This window comes from Leucopleurus acutus, assembly GCF_964270905.1.
Source record: "Leucopleurus acutus genome assembly, chromosome: X".
Lineage (NCBI taxonomy): Eukaryota > Metazoa > Chordata > Mammalia > Artiodactyla > Delphinidae > Leucopleurus > Leucopleurus acutus.
Window position 1 is genome coordinate 25,817,668 of NC_139148.1, and position 25,248 is coordinate 25,842,915.

Consider the following 25,248-nt stretch of genomic DNA (forward strand, 5'->3'; position numbering starts at 1 on the left):
GCTGGATCACATGGTATTTTTTATTTTATTTTATTGGAGTATAGTTGATTTACAATGTGTTAGTTTTAGGTGTACAGTAAAGTGATTCAGTCACACATATACGTATATTCGTTCATTTTCAGATTCTTTTCTCATACAGATTATCACAGAATATTGAGCAGAGTCCCCTGTGCTATACAGTAGGTCCTCGTTGGTTATCTGTCTTATATATAGTAGTGGGTGTGTTAATCCCAAGCTCCTGATTTATCCATTCCCCCCCACCCCACGTTTCCCCTTTGGTAACCATAAGTTTGTTTTCGATATCTGTAAGTCTTTTTCTGTTTTGTAAATAAGTTCATTTGTGTCATTTTGTTTTTCAACACATTTTTTTAACATCTTTATTGGAGTATAATTGCTTTACAATGGTGTATTAGTTTCTGCTTTATAACAAAGTGAACCAACTATACATATACATATAGCCCCATATCTCTTCCCTCTTGCATGTCCCCTACATTGGCAGGCAGATTCTTAACCACTGCACCACCAGGGAAGTCCCGGAATAAAGTTTTTATCTCAAAAGGCAGTGTGATAGTATTGGCTTCTATGCATGTCAGGCAGTGAGCCCTTGCTGGGTAACACTAGTAAATGACAGGCCTGGGACTAGACTCCTGGTCTGAATTCCTCTAGATCTCACACTGCTATACTCCTCTTGGCCTAAAGCAGAGCTTGTATTCCTTGACACTCAAATGTATCTTGGGATAAAGGTAAGGACTGTGTGGCTAAAGAACGGGATTGGAATCTATCCAAAGCATTGAAGAATACCTCAGTAAATGCCAGTTAGGAATAAGAAGGAGGAACAGGAATAAGGAGAAGAAACAGATGCTGCTCAGTGACAATAGGATCATCTCTATATGCAGTGTCACATAACCTCAATCAGGGGAAGCACAAAACCATCCTGGACAGCTCCTTTCCTTTAGAAGTATGCGTATATCTCAGACACTGTGGGTTGGGTTCTAGGTCACCGCAATAATGCGAATATTGCAATAAAGTAAATCGCACGAAATTTTGGGTTTCCCAGTGCTTATAAAAGTTGTTAATCCTATTGTACACGTACTAGACAGTGTCTAAAAAAAATGTACACATCTTAATTTAAAAATACAAAACAGTGGGCTTCCCTGGTGGCACAGTGGTTGAGAGTCCGCCTGCCAGTGCAGGGGACACGGGTTTGTGCCCCGGTCCGGGAAGATCCCACATGCCACGGAGCGGCTGGGCCCGTGAGCCATGGCTGCTGAGCCTGCGTGTACGGAGCCTGTGCTCTGCAATGGGAGAGGCCACAACAGTGAGAGTCCCGCGTACCGCAAAAAACAAACAAACAAAAAAACAGTTAAAAGAATAACAAAGGTAACTGAGCAGAGAACCATAAGAAAATAATGAAAAAGTTTAAAATATTTCAAGAATTAACAAAATGTGGCACAGGGACCCCACGTGAACACATGGTGTTGGGAAAACGGCACCCATTCACATGTTCAATGCACGGTAACCACAAACTTACAATTCATAATAAAACAGAATATCTGTGAAGCATGATTAAGTGAAATACGATAAAAAGAGGTATGCCTATAAATCAATTAAAACAAGTCACAGAAGAGGCTAATTCTGGCTATTGAAAAGGACAGATTAGCATTATTTTTCTCTGGGAGCCCACCCCTGTCCTGGGCCCCCTGCCTTATGTTGCATTTTCCCCATCTCACGTCAAGTCTGGGACATGAAACTACAAGGTTTGCATTAGGTACGCTGCTCAAGAGTTTGCAGGGATGTGGCATTCCCCAGGAACCTTTTAATCCAAGAGATAGACAAAAGGAACACCACCCCCCCCCCGACATGAGTGAGGACCGGAGAGACAACCACGCCAAAATATAGGTCATTCAGAGACCTGCCCAAACGTGCTCTCAGACCTAGAATGCCAGGCAGGGCATCCTCTCTTATAAGTCTCATAGTTTTCAGTGAGGTCAAAGTCTTGGTCTAAGAAGAACAGCCTCAGTTCAGTAGAGGGAGAAGCTCAGGTTGGAGGGTCAGGGAGGATCCGGTCCCGGGACTGGCCAGGAGTATGGTGGGGTCCGTGAGTGAGGAAAGAGGTATCACTAGACCCACAAATGAGGGGGCTTTACAGACCCCTGCCCCCATTCTTAACCACGAGAGGCCCCAGGCAGAGCCATAGGGATGAGAAGCCTCCTCATTTCTGTCTGTCTGGTCTCGGCGAGGGAAGGGCTTTGTCTATCAGGATCAGGTCCCAGTTCTGCAAGGGAAGGGGTCTTGGCCATAAGCAGACAAACCAGGGTCAAGGTAAGGACCTCAGTGCTAATGAGAGCGTCTCTCTCCCAAGGAGGGAGGCTCACAGGGTGGCGCCCTTCTTGTCAGGCAGAGATGGTCAGAGCAACGCCCTGCCTTCCCCACTAGGGACTCGGGGAGGTGAGGGCTTTGTTTGGAGGCTGAAGGACTCGGGACCACAGAGGGAGGGGTCACGGGCTCTAATAGATGGCCCGGAGAGACCCGCGAGGGAGGATCATGGGACGGCTGACCTCTGAACCCCGGGATCCCATAAAGCCCTGCGCGTCCCGTCAGCCGTTGGAACCCCGCACGAGGCAGCCGCAGCCGGTAGTGGCTCCCACACTTCCGCTCCGGGGGCGGAGACGGACGGTTGTTCACGGCGTTTGTTCGGCCAGGGGCGGATTCCCAGGACTGCTCTGCAGTCAAGGTGAGGACCTGAATGCGGACCCAAGGGATCCTTCCCCCCTCCCATAACAAAGGTTACCCCCACAAATCCCGCCTCTGTGATCGAAAGTGAAAGGTTCCTGAAAAACTGGTAGGCTGAGTTCTGCCTGGAAATTCTCAAGGGGGAAAGCCTTAATCTAAGAGAGAATTTCCTGATTCTGTAAATCAAGGAAACCTAGGCCCTAACTGAAGTCAAGGCGGCGGGTGGGGTGGGGGGCGGGAGGAGGGGCGGGGCCTGAGCGCTAATGAGGGAGTAGAGATGGCAACAAAGCTGCACCCGTGCACTCAGTTCCCGGAGCCTCCAGGCCGGGGTGGTCATATATAGCAGGCCCAGACTTCCCCCCCCACCCCCAGGAGCTCAAGGAGGTGAAACTTGTGGGCACAGTTCAGTAAAGGGAGGAGTCCCAGGCTCTGACAGATTCCAAGATGGGCACCCTGTATGTAGGACCTAGGGACCACCGGCTCCAAACACTGGAGTACCACAGACCCCCGCCCCTGCTGTCAGCTGTCAGAGACCCTGAGTAGTTGTGGCCGGATGTGAGTCATCCTGACTTCGGCTTCAGAGGTTCCAGGAAGTGAGAACTTTCATCTGAGGGCCATGCCTCCGGCGGCCAAGAGAAAATTTCCAGTACTGGTCTGGAGTCAAGGTGAAGACTTTGAGTGGGGAGTGAGAGGTGCCACTCGGCCCATAACAAACTGCACTAAGTCTCGCTGCTGCTGTAGGCCCTGGGAAGCCCCAACAGAGCCATCAAACTGAGTTCTGCCTGAGATGTCTCGGGGCTGGGAGGGCCTAGGTCTAGGGAGTAGCTCCATCTTGCAGATGGAGGATACCTAGGTCCTAACTGAGGTGAAGGTGAGGGCCCTAAATACTGATGAGGGGGCCTCTCCCCATTTAGGGGTGGCATCACAAGGCAGCACCCCTACACTTGTGGGAGGCTCCAGCCAGGGGTAGTCATATATGTAGGACCCTGACTTCCCCCTCTAGGGACTCAGGGAATTGAGGACTTTGCTCTGAGGCTGGACTACCCAGGTTATTGGTGGGAGGAGTCCTAAGTCCTACACAGAATTCGGGTCAGAGACTTGAGTGAGGACTAAGGTGAACACCGACTCTAAAATGTAGGGTCTCATAAATTCTGCCCGTGTTCTGAGTAGAAACCAAGAGTATCTGTCAAGCTGAAGCACTCTTCTCATTTGTCTGGAGAGTTCAGAGATGTGAGGGTGTTGGACTAATTGAATAGCCTCAATTCTGCAGAGGGAAGAAACCCAGGGCTTTATAGGAGTCAGGGTGAGGACCCTGAAAGAACAGTGATGATACCACTCACCCACAAACAGAGGAGACAACAGGGAGTGCCCCCCTGCTTGCTTGCAGCGATGGGTAGCCCAGGTATGGAAGTCAGGTGTGTGTGAGCCCTCCTTTATTTCTTTTTTTTTTAATATCTTTATTGGGGTATAATTACTTTACAATGGTGTGTTAGTTTCTGCTTTATAACAAAGTGAATCAGTTATACATATACATATGTTCCCATATCTCTTCCCTCTTGCGTCTCCCTCCCTCCCACCCTCCCTATCCCACCCCTCCAGGCGGTCACAAAGCACTGAGCGGATATCCCTGTGCTATGTGGCTGCTTCCCACCAGCTATCTACCTTACGTTTGGTAGTGTATATATGTCCATGCCTCTCCCTCGCTTTGTCACAGCTCACCCTTCCCCCTCCCCATATCCTCAAGTCCGTGCTCCAGTAGGTCTGTGTCTTTATTCCTGTCTTACCCCTAGGTTCTTCATGACATTTTTTTTTCTTAAATTCCATATATATGTGTTAGCATACGATATTTGTCTTTCTCTTTCTGACTTACTTCACTCTGTATGACAGACTCTAGGTCTATCCACCTCATTACAAATAGCTCAATTGCATTTCTTTTTATGGCTCAGTAATATTCCATTGTATATATGTGCCACATCTTCTTTATCCATTCATCCGATGATGGGCACTTAGGTTGTTTCCATCTCCGGGCTATTGTAAATAGAGCTGCAGTGAACATTTTGGTACATGACTCTTTTTGAATTATGGTTTTCTCAGGGTATATGCCCAGTAGTGGGATTGCTGGGTCATATGGTAGTTCTATTTGTAGTTTTTTAAGGAACCTCCATACTGTTCTCCATAGTGGCTGTACCAATTCACATTCCCACCAGCAGTGCAGGAGTGTTCCCGTTTCTCCACACCCTCTCCAGCATTTATTGTTTCTAGATTTTTTGATGATGGTCATTCTGACTGGTGTGAGATGATATCTCATTGTAGTTTTGATTTGCATTTCTCTAATGATTAATGATGTTGAGCATTCTTTCATGTGTTTGTTGGCAGTCTGTATATCTTCTTTGGAGAAATGTCTATTTAGGTCTTCTGCCCATTTTTGGATTGGGTTGTTCGTGTTTTTGATATTGAGCTGCATGAGCTGCTTGTAAATTTTGGAAATTAATCCTTTGTCAGTTGCTTCATTTGCAAATACTTTCTCCCATTCTGAGGGTTGTCTTTTGGTCTTGTTTATGGTTTCCTTTGCTGCGTAAAAGCTTTGAAGTTTCATTAGGTCCCGTTTGTTTACTTTTGTTTTTATTTCCATTTCTCTAGGAGGCAGGTCAAAAAGGATCTTGCTGTGATTTATGTCATAGAGTGTTCTGCCTATGTTTTCCTCTAAGAGTTTGATAGTTTCTGGCCTTACATTTAGGTCTTTAATCCATTTTGAGCTTATTTTTGTGTATGGTGTTAGAGAGTGATCTAATCTCGTACTTTTACATGTACCTGTCCAGTTTTTCCAGCACCATTTATTAAAGAGGCTGTCCTTTCTCCACTGTACATTACTGCCACCTTTATCAAAGATAAGGTGACCATATGTGCGTGGGTTTACCTCTGGGCTTTCTATCCTGTTCCATTGATCTATCTTTCTGTTTTTGTGCCAGTACCATACTGTCTTGATTACTGTAGCTTTGTAGTATAGTCTGAAGTCAGGGAGCCTGATTCCTCCAGCTCCTTTTTTCGTTCTCAAGATTACTTTGGCTGTTTGGGGTCTTTTGTGTTTCCATACAAATTGTGAAATTTTTTGTTCTAGTTCTGTGAAAAATGCCAGTGGTAGTTGGATAGGGATTGCATTGAATCTGTAGATTGCTTTGGGTAGTAGAGTCATTTTCACAATGTTGATTCTTCCAATCCAAGAACATGGTATATCTTTCCATCTATTTGTATCATCTTTAATTTCTCTCATCAGTGTCTTATAATTTTCTGAATACAGGTCTTGTGTCTCCTTAGGTAGGTTTATTCCTAGATATTTTATTCTTTTTGTTGCAATGGTAAATGGGAGTGTTTTCTTGATTTCACTTTCAGATTTTTCATCATTAGTGTATAGGAATGCCAGAGATTTCTGTGCATTAATTTTGTATCCTGCAACTTTACCAAATTCATTGATTAGCTCTAGTAGTTTTCTGGTAGCATCTTTCGGATTCTCTATGTATAGGATCATGTCATCTGCCAACAGTGACAGCTTTAGTTCTTCTTTTCCAATTTGGATTCCTTTTATTTCCTTTTCTTCTCTGTGGCTAAAACTTCCAAAATTATATTAAATAAGAGTGGTGAGAGTGGGCAACCTTGTCTTGTTCCTGATCTCAGTGGAAATGCTTTCAGTTTTTCACCATTGAGGTTGATGTTGGCTGTGGGTTTGTCATATATGGCCTTTATTATGTTGAGGAAAGTTCCCTCTATGCCTACTTTCTGCAGGGTTTTTATCATAAATGGGTGTTGAATTATGTCAAAAGCTTTCTCTACATCTATTGAGATGATCATATGGTTTTTCACCTTCAATTTGTTAATATGGTTTATCACATTGATTGATTTGCGTATATTGCAGAATCCTTGCATTCCTTGAATAAACCCCCCTTGATCATGGTGTGTGATCCTTTTAATGTGCTGTTGGATTCTGTTTGCTAGTATTTTGTTGAGGATTTTTGCATCTAGGTTCATGAGTGATACTGGCCTGTAGTTTTCTTTCTTTGTGACATCCTTGTCTGGTTTTGGTATCAAGGTGATGGTGGCCTCGTAAAATGAATTTGGGAGTGTTCCTCTCTCTGCTATATTTTGAAAGAGTTTGAGAAGTATAGGTGTTAGCTCTTCTCTAAATGTTTGATAGAATTCGCCTGTGAAGCCATCTGGTCCTGGGCTTTTGTTTGTTGGAAGATTTTTAATCATAGTTTCGATTTCACTGCTTGTGATTCGTCTGTTCATATTTTCTGTTTCTTCCTGATTCAGTCTTGGCAGGTTGTGCATTTCTACGAATTTGTCCATTTCTTCCAGGTTGTCCATTTTATTGGCATAGAGTTGTTTGTAGTAATCTCTGATGACCTTCTGTATTTCTGCAGTGTCAGTTGTTACTTCTCCTTTTTCATTTCTAATTCTGTTGATTTGAGTCTTCTCCCTTTTTTTCTTGATGCGTCCGGCTAATGGTTTATCAATTTTGTTTATCTTCTCAAAGAACCAGCTTTTAGTTTTATTGATCTTTGCTATCGTTTCCTTCATTTCTTTTTCATTTATTTCTGATCTGATTTTTATGATTTCTTTCCTTCTGATAACTTTGCGGTTTCTTTTTCTTCTTTCTGTAATTGCTTTAGGTGCAAGGTTAGGTTGTTTATTTGAGTTGTTTCCTGTTTCTTAAGGTGGGCTTGTATTGCTATAAACTTCCCTCTTAGAACTGCTTTTGCTCCATCCCATAGGTTTTGGGTCGTCGTGTCTCCATTGTCATTTGTTTCTAGGTATTTTTTGATTTCCTCTTTGATTTCTTCAGTGATCACTTCATTATTAAGTAGTGTATTGTTTAGCCTCCATGTGTTTGTATTTTTTACAGATCTTTTCCTGTAATTGATATCTAGTCTCATGGCGTTGTGGTCGGAAAAGATACTTGATACAATTTCAATTTTCTTAAATTTACCAAGGCTTGGTTTGTGACCCAAGATATGATCTATCCTGGAGAATGTTCCATGAGCACTTGAGAAAAATGTGTATTCTGTTGTTTTTGGATGGAGTGTCCTATTAATATCAATTAAGTCCATCTTGTTTAATGTATCATTTAAAGCTTGTGTTTCCTTATTTATTTTCATTTTGGATGATCTGTCCATGGGTGAAAGTGGGGTGTTAAAGTCCCCTACTATGAATGTGTTACTGTCAATTTCCCCTTTTAAGGCTGTTAGTATTTGCCTTATGTATTGAGGTGCTCTTATGTTGGGTGCATAAATATTTACAATTGTTACATCTTCTTCTTAGATCGATCCCTTGATCATTATGTAGTGTCCTTCTTTGTCTCTTCTAATAGTCTTTATTTTAAAGTCTATTTTGTCTGATATGAGAATTGCTACTCCATCTTTCTTTTGGTTTCCATTTGCATGGAATATCTTTTTCCATCCCCTTACTTTCAGTCTGTATGTGTCTCTAGGTCTGAAGTGGGTCTCTTGTAGACAGCATATATAAGGGTCTTGTTTTTGTATCCATTTAGCCAATCTGTGTCTTTTGGTGGGAGCACTTAGTCCATTTACATTTAAGGTAATTATCGATATGTATGTTCTTATTCCCATTTTCTAAATTGTTTTGGGCTCGTTATTGTAGGTCTTTTCCTTCTCTTGTGTTTCTTGCCTAGAGAAGTTTCTTTAGCATTTGTTGTAAAGCTGGTTTGGTGGTGCTGAACTCTCTCAGCTTTTGCTTGTCTGTAAAGGTTTTAATTTCTCCATCAAATCTGAATGAGATCCTTGCTGGGTAGAGTAATCTTGGTTGCAGGTTTTTCTCCTTCATCACTTTCAGTATGTCCTGCCACTCCCTTCTGGCTTACAGAGTTTCTGCTGAGAGATCAGCTGTTAACCTTATGGGGATTCCCTTGTGTGTTATTTGTTGTTTTTCCCTTGCTGCTTTTAATACGTTTTCTTTGTATTTAATTTTTGACAGTTTGATTAATATGTGTCTTGGCGTGTTTCTCCTTGGATTTATCCTGTATGGGACTCTCTGTGCTTCCTGGACTTGATTAACTATTTCCTTTCCCATATTAGGGAAGTTTTCAACTATAATCTCTTCAAATATTTTCTCAGTCCCTTTCTTTTTCTCTTCTTCTTCTGGAACCCCTATAATTCGAATGTTGGTGCATTTAATGTTGTCCCAGAGGTCTCTGAGAGTGTCCTCAGTTCTTTTCATTCTTTTTTCTTTATTCTGCTCTGCAGTAGTTATTTCCACTATTTTATCTTCCAGGTCACTTAATCGTTCTTCTGCCTCAGTTATTCTGCTATTGATCCCATCTAGAGTCTTTTTCATTTCATTTATTGTGTTGTTCATCATTGTTTGTTTCATCTTTAGTTCTTCTAGGTCCTTGTTAAATGTTTCTTGCATTTTGTCCATTCTATTTCCAAGATTTTGGATCATCTTTACTATCATTATTGTGAATTCTTTTTCAGGTAGACCGCCTATTTCCTCTTCACATGTTCGGTCTGGTGCATTTTTATCTTGCTCCTTCATCTGCCGTGTGTTTTTCTGTCTTCTCATTTTGCTTATCTTTCTGTGTTTGGGGTCTCCTTTTTGCAGGCTGCAGGTTCGTAGTTCCTGTTGTTTTTGATGTCTGTCCCCAGTGGCTAAGGTTGGTTCAGTGGGTTGTGTAGGCTTCCTGGTGGAGGGGACTAGTGCCTGTGTTCTGGTGGATGAGCCTGGAACTTGTCTTTCTGGTGGGCAGGTCCACATCTGGTGGTGTGTTTTGGGGTGTCTTTGGCCTTATTATGATTTTAGGCAGCCTCTCTGCCAATGGGTGGGCTTGTGTACCTTTTTTGCTAGTTGTTTGGCATAGGGTGTCCAGCACTGTAGCTTGCTGGTCATTGAGTGAAGCTGGGTGCTGGTGTTGAGATGGAGATCTCCGGGAGATTTTTCCCCGTTTGATATTATGTGGAGCCTGGAGGTCTCTTCTTGACCAATGTCCTGAAGTTGGCTCTCCCACCTCAGAGGCACAGCACTGACTCCTGGCCGCAGCACCAAGAGCCTTTCATTCGCACGGCTCCTCAGTTTGGGATGATTCGTTGTCTATTCAGGTATTCCACAGATGCGGGGTACATCAAGTTGATTGTGGAGATTTAATCCGCTGCTCCTGAGGCTGCTGGGAGAGATTTCCCTTTCTCTTCTTTGTTTGCACAGCTCCCGGGTTTCCCCTCCTTTATTTCTGATGGTATCAGATTGGTGAGAGCCAAGGCAAGGACCCTGAATGAGGACTGAGGACCCCAAGGAGCCCAGGACAGAGTCCCATAGCGCTGTCAGCTGTGGGTGCCCCCTGGTAGGGGTGTTAGGCTGAGGTGCCCCTTCACTTCTTCTTAAGGTATCCCAGGAAGATGAGGATCTGGGTCTGAGGTATAAATTTAGAGCAGCACAGAGGAGGGGGCCCAGGCCCTGCCCAAAGTTGATATGATGGTCCTGCATATGAACTGAGGGGACCCCAATGCTCCAGAGTAGAGGGGGCTCCACAAGGACTAGATAATTGCCCAGTGCTGCTCTCAGCCCCAATAAGCACCAGGCAGGGCTGGCAGGCTGCAGCCTGAGGCTCACTTTAATTATTTCCACAGGGTTCTTAGAGGACAGGGTGATCAGAACAGGAGTCCTGTGTGTTCGTAGATCAGGGCCCACATGGAAACCTGAAGAGCGGCCCTCTTAAAGGCAGGGTGGTACCTCCCTGCTGTAGGCACTCACTCCCTCTCATCCTCTCGCATCTCTGCCAGATCACCCCGCTGTCCTACCTGCGCTCCTGCCTTTTGTCCCTGACCACAGTCACCATGCCTCGGGGGCGGAAGAGTAAGCTCCGCACCCGTGAGAGACGCTGCCAGGCCCAAAGTGGGACCCAGGGTCTGACGGGTGCTCAGGCCACTGCAGCTGAGGAGGAAGTCACCTCGTCTTCATGTCCTTCTCTTGGGGTTACTACTCGGAGAAAGCCGGGTGCTAAGTCACGTAGCACTCGCAAGAGTCCTCAGAGGGCCCTAGCCACCACCACTAATCCTGCAGGTGTTTCTCCCGCAAGATCAAACAAAGGAGCCAAAGGCCAAATGAAGAAAAAGCACAGTTCCTCTCAGGCCCCCGTCTCTGCCGTGCGGTCTCGAAAAGGCCCTCTAAGGAGGACAGCGAGTGTGTTGGTGCAGTTCCTGGTGCACATGTATAAAATGAAAAAGCCTGTTAGGAAAGCACATATGCTGAAGTTTATCGCTAAGAAGTACCAAAATCGATTCCCTGAGATCCTCAGAAGAGCTTCCTTCAGCATGGAGATGCTATTTGGTGTTGACTTAAAGGAGGTCGACCGTACCAAGCATACTTATACCTTTGTCAGCAAAATGGCTCTCCCCAACGATGGGACCATGAGCCGTGGCAGCGGGTTACCCAAGACCGGTCTCCTGATGTACATTCTGGCTGTGATCCTCATGAAGGGCAACTGCGCCACAGAGGAGAATATCTGGGAATTCCTGAATAAGATGAGAGTCTATGCTGGGAAGAGGCACTTCATATTTGGGGAGCCCAAGAAGCTCATCACCCAAGATTGGGTGAAGCTGAAGTATTTGGAATACCGGCAAGTGGCCAACAGTGATCCAGCGCGCTACGAGTTCCTGTGGGGCCCGAGAGCACATGCCGAAACCAGCAAGATGAAAGTCCTGGAGTTCCTGGCCAAGGTCAATCACACCGTCCCCAGTGCCTTCCAGTCTTGGTATGAAGAGGCTTTGAAGGATGAGGAAGAGAGAGCCCAAGCCAGTGGATGTTCCAGTGTTCTGTCCAGCTCCTCCCACACAGAATCTGAGGCAAATTCTGCACTTTGTGGCTGAAGAGAGCATTCAATATTTCAAGTAGTGTAGGGCTGGGTGTGACAGAGGGAACACTGTATAATACCTTCGTGTTCCTGTTCTGTATGGGGAATTTGGAAATACGTCTTTGTTTTTTGCTGTTTTTCAAACGTTACTCCTAAATGAAATTTTATTTAGCGTTAGAATGTAAGTTTATGAATTACATCAGTCATACTTACTGTTGTTTATCAGGTTTAAGAATAAGAGTTTTGCTGTTTTGTAAAACTTATTGGGAAAACTTCCATCTTATTTAGTAATTTGGTGGAAGATAACATGGCATTGCAATATGCAATTCCTTGAAAATGTGAAAAAGTTAAGTATAGTATAGTATACTGTATGTAGTATAGTATAGAAAAAGTAAGATGGTCAATATTTGGTTTACTAATTCCTTTTACTCTGTTTTATAAAATTAGAAATAACAGTATGTGCTTGGCTCATTCAAAAATGTAGAATTAAATCATAATAAATTAGACCTCATGCTCACAGGCTCGTTTATTCCCCAAACATTAATTGAGCATCTGCTCTTAGAAGGCTCCTTGCTAGTGCTGTGAGAGCTGAGAAGAAGGAGACCTAGCCACTGACCATAAAATTATAGAGCCGAGAAGCAGCTATCATATAAAGAAAATGGTGATGTATACTCTAAGACCAAAAGGTCAAATGAAAAGACAGGATAAGAAAGGAGAAGGGGTGGTTTCACATGATAGCAGTCGAATGTAAATTCCCTGATGCAAGGCAGTGGTGGGCCTTGGGAAAAATGTAAGTCCTTCAGTGGGAGGTAATTATAAGTTAGGTGCGTGGTGGGCTAGATGAGACTGATAATTTTGAGCAGGGGCCAGATCCTCAGATGGTGGGCCGTACAGTTGAAAGACGAAGCCTGGAATGGGAAACTGCCCTTAGCAGTTACAGGCACACTTCATTTTGTTGCGCTTTGCTTTATTGTATTTCACAGATAGTGCTTTTTCTTTTCTTTTTTTAACAAATTGAAGGTTTGTGTCAACCTTGCTTCCAGCACGTCTTTCAGCGCCATTTTTCCAACAAGGTATTCTCACGTCGTGTCTCTGTGTCACATTTTGGTAATTCTCACAATATTTCACACCTTCCACCAGCAAAAAGATGGACTCGCTGAAGGCTCAGATGATGGTTAGCATTTTTTAGCAGAAAGGTATTTTTTAATTAAGGTATGTACATTGTTCCTTGACATAATGCTATTGCACGCTTAATAGGCTGCAGTATAGTGTAAACATAAATTTTATAAGAGCACTGGGAAACCAAAAAATTCTTGTGACTCACTTTATTGTACTATTCACTTTATTTTGGGGGTCTGGAACCAAACCTGCAATATCTTCGAGGTCTCCTTGTACTTTGGGGTTGTGGGTAAATCAGAGAGAAATCACCTGAGGCAGGAATAGAATGTGTCCTGTGCTCTTGTCCCAGTGCAGGTGAACACTATGCAAATTAGATGTTTTATTCGTGCTGTCATGTCTCCAGGGAGTTTCTGAGAAATAAGGGTGGTACTCCCCTGAGGGGGGATGCCCAGAAGCCACTGGACTGGCACTCTTTGCCCTAGTTGGGGGAGCCAGAGCCCACTCCACGAAAAAAAAATCATTCAAATTAAGTTATCTTGATTGTAATTTGGCAAACTCTAGGCAAGGAATAGATATTCGTGGGTGGTTAAATGAATGAAAGTGGGAGTGGTTTATAAAGAAGGGCAACTGAAAGGGAGGTAACTTTTAGGTCCGTGAAACATTTTAGAGCTTCGTGTTGCATCTACTGAGGAAGTCTACCTCATGTTGACCTTGAATGACATACTCTAACAGGGAAATACTAGTTTTCCTTGTTAAGCAGGATTTTGCCTGATAGGGGTTTCTTTGCCCTAGAGCCCTGCTTATTCTCTGGCATCTCCTGGATTGAAAGTTAAATCTCAGTGTAGTGGGTTGAAACTCCAGGGGACAAATTAATCTTAGTAAGAACTGGCATCCTTGAAAGTCTCAGTACCGGCCAGGCAATGGGCCAGGCACTTCACAGGCATTATATAAATTCTATCAGTCCCCAAGACAGAGCTTCTCAAACCCATTTCACAGATGAAAAGACCGAGGCTCACAGAGTTTGGTACTGTGTTCAATTTCACACAGCTGTTAAGTGACAGTGTTGGAACTAGACTCCTGGCCTAACTAAGTCTGACGCCCACACTTTTCCATTCCTCCCAGCCCGAGGCCAACTTTGTGTTCCTTAATTCACCTTACTTCTCACTCACTACAAAATATATCTCAGGTGATAAAAAGGAGGACTCTGTGCCCAAAACACTGGATGGGAATACATAAGCACAGCAATAAGCGTCTCAAAATAGTTGAAAAGGGTGAAGAAAGCAGAGGAAGATATTTAGTGACAGTATGATCATCTACATATCCAAAGTCAGATAACCTCAAAAGATCAGGGGCTCAGAAAATCATGCTGGACAGCCCTTCGCATTTGGAAGTTAAATCTATTCAAAGAGAAGTTACATAAAAGGCTAAGTCTTGCTGGTAAAGAGAAGGGAAAAACCAATGTATTTTTTTTCTTTGACAGCACATCCGTCCTGCCTTGCGTTACAACTTCCCTACTTCACATCACTCCTGGGACGGAGACCCAGTCTCTGAAGGGTTTGCAATAGGGAAACCGGTCAAGAGTTTGCAGGGATGGGCCCTTTCCCAGGAAGCCTTTAATCAAGAAACAGGAGCCACGATGAAGGGCCCCTTACGGGTGGCCTGGGGAGAGCAACATGCCAGGCAAAGTTGTCAGCCTGAGCATGCCCTCACTTACTCTTCAGGGTTCTCAGGGACTTGTGAGTCCTACCTAGGAGGATGAGCTCAGGTCAGTAGAGGGAGGAGTCCCAGTCTCTGCCACATGTGGTGGTGAGGACCCTGAATGAGGAATGAAGGAAGCACACCCGCCACCCCCGAACAGTGTGTCCCATGGACTCCTGACCCTGCCGTCAGCCCTCAGAGTCCCCAGACAGCCTTGGCAAGATGTGGCTGAACCTGATTTCCACGTAAGAGGTTGAGAAAGTGAAGACTTTGGCCTGAGGCTGGCCAACTCAGGTCAGTAGAGATAGGATTTCCAAGGTGCGCCAGGAGGAAGGTGAGCACCCTGAAGAGTTCAGGGCCCACCAAACCCATATCAGCGGAGACCTCACAGAATCCTCCCTGTTGCCGTGACAGATCCTGGTGTAAATGTCAGGAAGAGACGGCCTCATATCCTTCTCGGGGATCACAGAAAAGTGCGGAACTTGGTTTGAGGGGGAGGTCCCAGGGCAGCAGAGGGGGGAATCTTAGGCCTTCACGTGAGTCAGATTTAGGGTACTGAGTTAGAACCCTGAGTGGGATCACCATCATATGGTCTCAACCTGCCTGATACAGTTGTCACTCATGGCATGGCAGGTGTGGCCAAGTAAGGCCACCCTCACCTCCTCCTATTGGATCTCAGGGAAATAAGAGCCTTTCTCTGAAGAAATGTCCTCAGGTCGAGAAAGAGGGGAGCCTCAGGCCCTGCCAGGAGTCAAATCAAGGAAACTGAGTGAGGACTGAGAGGCCCACCCACTCTTGCATAGAGGGGAAAACTGGCCCTGCACCTGCACTCAAGACTTAAATCCCCAGGGAAGGGTGTGAGGCTGAGCAACAACCACCACCCCCCATCAGTTTTTTTTTTAGTTCACTTTATTTTTTTTTAAAGCAGTTTTAGGTTCACAACAAAATGGAGCAGAAAGTACAAGGAGTTCCCATGTACCCTCTTCCCTGACACAGCTCACACCTCCCCCACTATCAACATCCCCCATCAGAGTGGGCCGTTTGCTACGATCTATGAAGCTACATTGACACATCATTAGCACACGAAGTGCAGAGTTACATTAGGCTTCATTCTTGGTGTTGTACACTTTGTGGGTTCCGACGAACGTATGATGACTTGTATCTACCATTATAGTGTCATACAGAGTAATTTCACTACCCTAAAAATTCTCTGTGCTCTGTTCATCCCTCCCTGCCCCCAACCCCTGGCAACCACTGGTCTTTTTGCTTTTTCTATAGTTTTGCCTTTTTCCAGGATGTCATGTAGTTGGAATCATGCAGCATGTAGCCTTTTAAGATTAGTTTCTTTCACTTAGTAATACACATCTAAGGTTCCTCCATGTCTTTTCATGGTTTGATATTTATTTCTAGCACTGAACAGTATTCCATTATTTATCCATTTACCTGCTGAAGGACACCTTTGTTGCTTTTAAGTTTTGGCAATTATGAGTAAAGCTGCTATAAACATCGGTGTGCAGGTTTTTGTGTGGATGTAAGTTTCCAACTCATTTTGGTAAATACCAAGGAGCATGATTACTAGATTGTATGGTAAGAGTATGTTTAGTTGTTTTTTTTAAAGAAAAACAATTTATTGAGGTAGGATGGGCATACAAAAACCGTACATATTTAATGTATACAAATTGATGAGTTCGGAGATAAGTATCCACTTGTGAAACTATCAGTCACCACAGTTTATGCCATAAACATATCTATGACCTCCAAATGTTTCCTCCCACCCTTTTTATTTTGTGTGTGTGATAAGAACACTTACCATAAGATTTAACCTGTTAGAAAGTGTACAATATAGTATTCTTAACTGTAAACTCTATGCTGTATAGTAGGTCCCTAGGATTTACCTTGCATAACTGAAACTTTGTAACTTTTGATTAAAACCTTCTCATTTTCCCCATCTCCATAGCCCCTGGCAACCACCACTCTACTCTCTGCTTCTCTGACTTTGACTATTTTAGATTCCTCATATAAATGACATCATGTAGTATTTGTCCTTCTGTGTCTGGCTTATTTCACTGGAACATAATGTTCTCTAGATTTATTCACGCTGTCATAGCTGGAGAAGTTTTAGCTTCTTTTTAAAGCTGAATGATATTCCATTGTATGTATACTTTACACTTTATCCATTCATCCATCGGTGGACATTTAGGTTGCTTCCATAGCTTGGCTATTATGAATAATGCTGCAATGAACATGGGAATGCAGATATCTCTTCAAGGTTCTGATTTCAATTCCTTTGGATAGTAGTGGGATTGCCGACAATATCATATGTTATTTTTGATTTTTTTTTTTTTTTTTTTTTTGCGGTACGCGGGCCTCTCACTGCTGCGGCCTCTCCTGCTGCGGAGCACAGGCTCCGGACGCGCAGGCTCAGCGGCCATGGCTCACGGGCCCAGCCGCTCCGCGGCACATGGGATCCTCCCGGACCCGGGCACGAAGCCACGTCCCCCGCATCGGCAGGCGGACTCTCAACCACTGCACCACCAGGGAAGCCCTATTTTTGATTTTTTGAGGAGCCTCCATACTGTTTCCCATAGTGGCTGGACCAATTTACATTCCCACCAACAGTACAGAATATGTTTAGTTTACTGAGAAGCTTGCAAACTGGCTTCCAAAGTGGCTATACCATTTGCATCACCACCAACAATGAAAGCGTTCTTGTTGAATCCCATCCTCACCAGCATTTGGTGCTGTCAGTCCTCTGGATTTTGGCACGTAGTGGTTTCTGGTTGTAATTTTAATTTGCAGTTCCCTAATGGTACATGATGGTGAGCATCTTTTCATATGCTTGTTTGCCATCTGTATATCTTCCTTAGTGAGGTATCTGTTCATATCTTTTGTCCATTTTTTTAATCGGGTTGTTAGTTTCCTTCTTATTGAATTTTAAGAGTTCTTTGTATATTTTGGATAAAAGCCTTCATCAGATCTGTCTTTTGCAAATATTTCCTCTGAGACTGTAGCTCATCTTCTTGTTCTCTTGATGGTGTATTTTTGCAGATTAGAAGTTTAAGGGAATGAAATCTAGCTTATCAATTATTTCTTTCATGGATCCCCATCCCATTTTTTATGAGTTCTGGAAGGAGGTGAGATCCTTGGTCTGAAGGTCCAGCCCCCAGTCAGCAAAAGGAAGAGTCCATGACCCTGTGCGATATCCAAGTGAGGACTCCAAATGATGACTTAGGATCTAACAAGCTCAGGACAGAGAGGTACCCACAGAGCTTTAACTACTGGGTTCCCCCTGATAAGAGTGGTGGGCTGAGGTGCCCCTCTCACTTCCTTCTTGTGGGTCCCGGAGAGCTTTGGGGTGTCACCTTTAGAGTAACAGAGAGGGGAGTTTCCAGGCCTTGCCAAGAGCTGTCATGATAATCCTGAAGCTAAACATAGAAGACCCCCTACACTGAAAAACACAAGTGGCCCCACTATCAACCATGCTGTCACCCTAGTCACTAAAACACAGGGCAGGCAGGCTGCAGCCTAAGGCTCACCGTTTCTCCATTGGGTTCTCAGGGACAGGTTGACCAGGAGAACAAGAGCCCTGCAGAGTCCTAGGGCAGTGCCCTCAAGGAAACCTGCAGAGATGGACTTGGTTAAAGCTTATGTGGAATCTCCCTGCTGAGGGTCCTCACATCATCTCATTCCCCCTCCTCCTCCCTCCTCCAAGTGCGGGCATCACCCACACTCCCGCCTGCTGTTCCTGATCACACTCATCATTCCCTAGGGTCACAAGAGTAAACTCAGTGCTCGTGAGAAATGCCAGCATGCCCGGGGTGAGACCCAGGATCTCCAGGGTGCTCAAACCACTGAGCAGGGAAGAGTCCCCCTTCTCTTCCTCTCCTGTTTTGGGAATGTTTCCTTGGACTCCCCGGTGGCTGGCATTCCTAGGAGCCTCAGAGATCCACATCCACCATCGTTACTTCTCAGCTATTTCATGCACAATGTCTGAAAAAGATGTCAAGAGCCAAGATGAGAAAGTGCACGTCGCTCTAAAGCCTCAGCCTCCACTGAGAGCTTACGGAAGGACCTTCTAACCATGAAGGCAGGGATGTTGATGCAATTCCTACTGCAGAAATATAAAAGAGCCCATCATGAAGGTGGACATTCTGAAGGTTGTCAACAAAATGTACAGGGAACAATTCCCTGAGATCCTAAGGAGAGCCACTGAGCACATGGAACTGGTCTGCGGCCTTGACTTGAAGGAAGTCAAGCCGAGTGGTGATTCCTATGCCCTTGTCAGCAAGCTAGATCTCACCGATGATGGGCGTCAGAGCAGGGGCGGGCGGTTTCGGAAGAATGGGCCCCTGATGCCTCTCCTCGGTGTGATCTTCTTGCATGGCGACCACGCCTCTGAGGAGGAGATCTGGGAATTCCTGAATATTTGGGGTGTTTTTGATGGAAAGAGGCACTTCATCTTGGTGGAGCCCAGGAAGCTTATCACAGAAGATTTGGTGCAGGAAAATACCTGGTGTATCATCAGATGCGCGACAGCGATCAAGAGCCCAAGCTGAAACCAGCAAGATGAAAGTCCTGGAGTTTTTGGCCAAGGTTGATGATAGGGTCCCCAGTGCCTTCCCATCCTGGTATGAAGAGGCTTTGAGAGATGAGGGAGAGAGAGCCCGAGCCAGGGCTGCAGCCAGGGCTGGCACTACTGCCACGGCCAGTGCACATTCCAGGGCCACATCCAGTCGCTCCTGTCACCCCTAGTGAGGTAGAGGCCGATTCTTCACTTTGTGGTTGGTAAAGCCTGTTAACCCGTGTTCCTGATATGCATAAATTCCTGTTGGCTTATTTTTTTGGTAATTTTCAAGTGATCTTCTTTTCAAAAGAAAGTTTATTTAGATTCAGAACAAGCTTATGAATGACATGGGCACACACTTATTGCTCTTTATCAGATTTAGAAGTAAGAATTTTGTTTTTTGAAATACAAATTGAAAATTTTTAAATCATCGATGTGATCCAGAGCAAGACTGCATGGAATTGGAATAGGGATATCCTTGGTAATGTGAAAGAACTCCACAGTAAAATAGGATAAGAAGATAGAGAAAACAAATTAAAATGGTTCACCTATGGGTTTGGCGTACTCCATTCAGTCTTTCTTTCCCAAAATTTAAAAGATATACACCTTTTAAAGTTAGGAAAAGATATATACCTTTTGAATTTAGGATGTGCTTAAATTATTCAAGAAAATATGATTTTATGGGACTGTAAATTGATGCAGCCACTATGGAAAACAGTATAGAGGTTCATGAAAAAATTGAAAATAGAACTACCGTGCGATCCAGCAATTCCACTCCTGGAAATTTATCTGAAGGAAAAGAAAACAACAACTTTTTTGAAAAGATATCTGCACCCCCCCCATATTCATTTATTTACCATAACCAAGACATGAAAACAACGTAAGTGTTCATTGATGGATGAATGGATAAAGAAAATGTGATACACACACACTCACACACACAGTCATACTCTCACTCTCCCTCGGATATTATTCAGCCATTTAAAAAAAAAAAAAGGAAATCCTGCCATTTGCAATAACACAGAGAGACACACAAAGACAAATACTATATGATCTCACTTATATATGGAAATTAAAAAAAAAAAAAAACACCCAGAGAACAGATTGGTGGTTGCCACAGGTGTGGGGTGGAGGATGGATGAAATGGGTGTAAATGGCCAAACGGTACAAACCATTTACAAAATAAAGAAGTCCTGGGGATGTAATGTACAGCATGGTGACTATAGTTAATAATACTGTATTGTATATTTGAAAGTTGTTAAGAGAGTAGATCTTTTTTAATTGAGGTATAGTTGATGTACAATATTTTATAAGTTTCATGTACACAACAGAGTGATTCACAATTATTAAAGTTATATTCCATTTACAGTTATTATAAAATATTGGCTATATACCATTTGTTGTGCAATATATCCTTGTAGCTTTTTAATTTTTATTTAATTTTTATTTTTTTGCAGTCCGCCGGCCTCTCACTGTTGTGGCCTCCCCTTTTGCGGAGCACAGGCTCCAGATGCACAGGCTCAGCGGCCATGGCTCACGGGCCTAGCCGCTCCGCGGCATGTGGGATCTTCCCGGACCGGGGCACGAACACGTGTCCCCTGCATCGGCAGGCGGACACTGAACCACTGCGCCACCAGGGAAGCCCACTTATTTATTTTATACATAGTATTTTGTATCTCTTAATCCCCATCCTTCCCCTGCCCCTCCCCCTTCCCTCTTCCCACTGGTAACCACTAGCTTGTTCTCTATATCTGTGAGTCTGTCATATTTCCCTAGTTTGCTTTATTTTTGAAATTCTCCATATAAGTGGTATCATACAGTGTTTTTCTTCCTCTATCTCACTTATTTCACTTAGCATAATACCCTCCAACTCCATCCATGTTGTTGCAGAATGGCAAAAGTTCATTCTTTTTTATGGCTGACTGGTATTCCATTGTGTGTGTGTGTGTGTGTGTGTGTGTGTGTGTGTAAAGAAGATGTGGTATATACATCTTGGCAATTGTCGGTAATGTTGCTATGAACATTGGGGTGCGTGCATCTTTTCGAATTAGTGTTTTTTTCCTTTTTTAACAGTAATTTAAAGTTTATTCTGGCTATAATGCAGGCTATTCTGACTTTAAGGTAGCATACCTGGCATACTTCTGAGTCCGTTCCTGAGAAATTCTTTTGTACTTCTCTCTCTCTGTTTTATAGATCCATGCAGTCTATGGCACTAGGGGGGGTCATCTGGGTTTGGATCATATAGCAGTGAACAAATGGATGAAAGAACGTTAGAAACGATTAAAGGAGGAGACCACTGTGATCTTAGAATATTGAGACAAATGCTGCCATTAGTGTTAATGTCTGAATGATAAATTCTTGTTGCAAATGCAACCTTAGGTAGTTTGAAGGGGTAGTCTGTAGGAAAATGAATTGTCAAAAGGAATACACCACCTTGATATGGGTTTTCATTAGCTTCCATAATTGTGGCTTGCCAGTGAAACATATTATCGCCAGCTGGACCTGCAGAGCAGTGTGCTGGAGGGTCACGGGCCAAATCACTAAGTTCCTTATTAATCCCTTTCAGCACCATAGTCTGTGCTTTTCCTCTGGCCCCTCACAGTCCTGGTGTGTGCTCAAAGATCCGGTCAAAACTCTTGATTATCCGGGCGGCTGGGAAGGACTGTCTCTTCATCCTATCCTGGCTCTGCCAGACACAGGCACCTTCTTACTAAACAGAGAGGTTGGACTGTGAGGGTGGGGTCAGAGGCATGTAGGCGAAACTGGGGGGAAGGGTAGATGAGCGGTGGAAACCCTTAGACTCAGAGAACCATCGAGAACCTGAAGGAGACCATCCAACTTAGTGAGGGGGTGGGGTTGTTGTTTTTTGTTTGTTTGTTTGTTTCTTTTGGATACATACCCAGGAGTGGAATTGCTGGGTCATATGGTAGCTCTATTTTTAGTTTCTGGAGGAACCTTCATACTGTTTTCCACAGTGGCTACACCTATTTACACTCCCACCAACAGTGTACAGATCTCCACGTGCTTGCCAGCATTTGTTATTTCTGTTCTTTTTGATGATGGCCATTCTGATAGGTGTGAGGTAATACCTCATGGTAGTTTTAATTTGCATTTATCTGATGATTAATGATGTTGACCATCTTTTCATTTGCCTGTTGGCCATCTGTATGTCTTCTTTGGAAAAATGTCTATTTAGGTCTTCTGCCCATTTTTTCGATTGGGTTTTTTTTTAACTGTTGAGTTATATGAGCTGTTTATATATTTTGGATGTTAACCCCTTAATGAGCATATCATTTTGAATTATTTTCTCCCATTCCACAGGTTGTCTTTTCATTTTGTCAATGGTTTCCTTTGCTGTGCAAAAGCTTTTAACTTTAATTATATTCCATTTGTTTGTTTCTGCTTTTATTTCCTTTGCTTTAGGAGACAGATCCAAAAAAATATTGCTATGATTTATGTCAAAGAGTGTTCCACCCATGTTATCTTCTAGGAGCATTATGGTTTCCACTCGTATATTTAGGTCTTTAATTGGTTTTGAGTATATTTTTGTATGTGGTGTTAGAGAATGTTCTAATCTCATTCTTTGACGTGTAGCTGGACAGCTACACGTCAAAGAATGAGATTAGAACATAAACAGAATTTGGCGATACAACAAAAGGAAATATGCATTTACATTTGAGCCAGTAACTCCAATTTTTCAGAAATTAACCCCGAAGGCACATCCACAACAATGTGAAAATACTGCAATGTCCGTGAATATATTAATTGATAAAAACATGGTATATTCACAGAGTGGAGCACTATACTATGTAGCTATAAAAAAGAATGAGCATGATCTTTGTAAACTAGTATGGGGTGCTTCCAGGATAGTTATGGATATAGATATATAAAAGAATGTGTGAGTTTGGGGCTAATGTCAGTGATACCAAGCCCAGTGCCTTCCCATCCTGGTATGAAGAGGCTTTGAGAGATGAGGAAGAGAGAGCCTGAGCCAGAGCTGCAGCCAGGGCTCATACTGCTACGCTGGCCAGTGGGTGTTCCAGGGCATGTCCCAAAGCTCCTCGGTCCCTAGTGAAGGCTGAGCGGATACTTCACTTTGTATTAAAGAAAGCAGTCAGTCTCCCAACTAGTGGAGGGCCAAGGTGGGGCTCATGGGAACACAACATATATTTGTGTTCCTAGACAATATGCACAAATCGGAGATTTTTCTTTTTTCTATTTTTAAATGTTGTTCCTTTCAATTAAAGATGTGTTTAGCTTCAGAGTCTAAGTTTATTAATGACATGACTCACACATTTAGTGCAGCTTATCAGGTTGAGAAATAAGAATTTTGGTATTATGTAACACAAACTGGAAACCCTCGAATCATTTCTTGTCATTCGGAACATTGGAATATGGACTTTTTGTGAAAAAGGAAATTATTCCACAGTAAAGTCTGTGTGATCATGAGATACAGAAAAAAAAACTGAAGAGGTATTCACTTCTTGGTTTGTTTTATTCCTTTTAGTCTTTCTTTGTAAAATTGAAGTATATATACCTGGATTCGGTTAGCTTATTTAAGAATGTGGGAGAAGTGAAATCACAGTATTTTGCCTTCTTGCACACGTGCTCTTTTTTTTTAATTTATTAATTTTTAGCTGCGTTGGGTCTTGGTTGCTGCAAGGGCTTTCTTTAGTTGCGGCGAGTGGGTCTACTCTTCATTGTGGTGCGTGGGCTCCTCACTGCGGTGGCTTGTCGTTGCAGAGCACGGGCTCTAGGCACGTGGGCTTCAGTAGTTGTGGCACGTGGGCTTCAGCAGTTGTGGCTCGCGGGCTCTAGAGCACAGGCTCAGTAGCTGTGGCGCACGGGCTTAGTTGCTCCGCGGTATGTGGGATCTTCCCGGACCAGGGCTCGAACCCGTGTCCCCTGCATTGGCAGGCGGATTCTTAACCACTGTGCCACCAGGGAAGCCCTGATCTTTAATTGTTCAAATATCAATTTAGCGTCTGCTCTTCAGAAGGCTGTTGGATGGTACTGGGGATGCTAAGAAACATAGACCCAACCCCTGCCTGTAGAATTCTAGAGTCTAAGAGCAGCATTCATAGAAAGCAGCTGGTGAACGAAGATCTAAAGGCCCAATAAAAATAAGGGGTAAGAAGTGGGGGTTGAGGGGTTCCTCATGAGGAGTCTAGTGTAAATGTCCTGATGCAAGGCACTTTGAGACTTTAGGACAATATAAAAGTCCTGCAGTGGGAGATAATTTTAAGTTAGGCCGTATGGTGAGCCAGCCAGTGAGGCTGTGGAAACACTGAACAGGGGCCAGACCCTCAGATGGTGGGTCTCAGAGTTGAGAGACTTAAGCCTGGAATGGAAAACTGCCCTTAACAGTTACTTTGAAACCATGAGTAAACCAGAGAGAAATCTCCACCCGGGGCAGGGATGGAACGTGCCCCGTGCTCCTGTCCCAGTGCAGGTGAACACAGTGCACAACCTAGGTGTTTTATGCACATCATCTCCAAGGAGTGTCTTTGAAATAAAGGTGACAGTAGTCTGAAACTGGAAACTCAGAAGCCAGTGGGCTGATACTCTTTGCTGGGGGACAAGGAGTCAGAGCCCATTCTATTAAAAGGGCATTCGCATTCAGTTTTGTTTTTTTTTTTTTGGTTGTAATTCCGCAAAGTCTACGAGAGGTGTAGATTTTCGGTGACGGTAAAATTAATGACGATAGGGGTTGTTTAGTTTAGATGAAAGGGCAGCTTGGAAGGAAGAAAGAGTTAGTCTTGGAAGCAAATTCTAGAATATTTGAATTTCATTCAGTTGGAAGGAAAATATAATTTTCATATTTGATTTATTGGGGAAATTAAAGATTCTTTGTAAACAGCATTTTGGACTGATTTGGTGTTCCATGTCCTAGAATGCCACATATTCTCTGATATCTCCTGGATTTAAAAATTCCTTCAGGGTGGGTGGTATCGTCTGCAGCCAAAATAATCATAATCATGGTAAAAACAGACATTGTGTAAAGTCTCAATGTGGTCCAGGCGCTGTGCCAGGTGTTTTACATACATTACCTGCATGCCACTAGCCCTGCAAAATAGGGCTTAACAAAGCCACTTCACCTGAGGCTCACAGAGCTTGGTGATGGACCTGAGTTCACACAGCTAATAGGTCACATGGCTGGGACTGGACCTCTGGTCTGAATTTGTCCAGAGCTCGCGCCATTCCACTCCTCCCAGCCTGAGGCTGATCATGAGTCAGTTAATTCACTGTCTTCTACCACTTCAAAATGTATCTTGAG

The 25,248-nt window shown here is 43.8% G+C and overlaps 1 protein-coding gene and 1 pseudogene across 2 annotated transcripts in view; one reads left to right on the forward strand and one right to left on the reverse strand.

Moving 5' to 3' along the window:
• LOC309978530 (uncharacterized protein) overlaps positions 1–19,196 on the forward strand; it is a gene marked incomplete at both ends in the record, with an annotated part of 36,872 nt that extends 17,676 nt beyond the window's left edge. The window contains 3 exon segments of the mRNA XM_082865080.1: positions 10,521–11,547; positions 19,089–19,117; positions 19,119–19,196. Coding sequence (XP_082721206.1) covers positions 10,521–11,547; positions 19,089–19,117; positions 19,119–19,196 — 1,134 coding nt within the window.
• A 1,880-nt stretch (positions 19,197–21,076) lies between these two features.
• On the reverse strand, positions 21,077–21,543 carry LOC309978531 (ubiquitin-conjugating enzyme E2 D3-like; annotated as a pseudogene). The gene has a single exon. The product of its transcript is annotated as a ubiquitin-conjugating enzyme E2 D3-like (transcript).
• Positions 21,544–25,248: the final 3,705 nt, after the last annotated feature.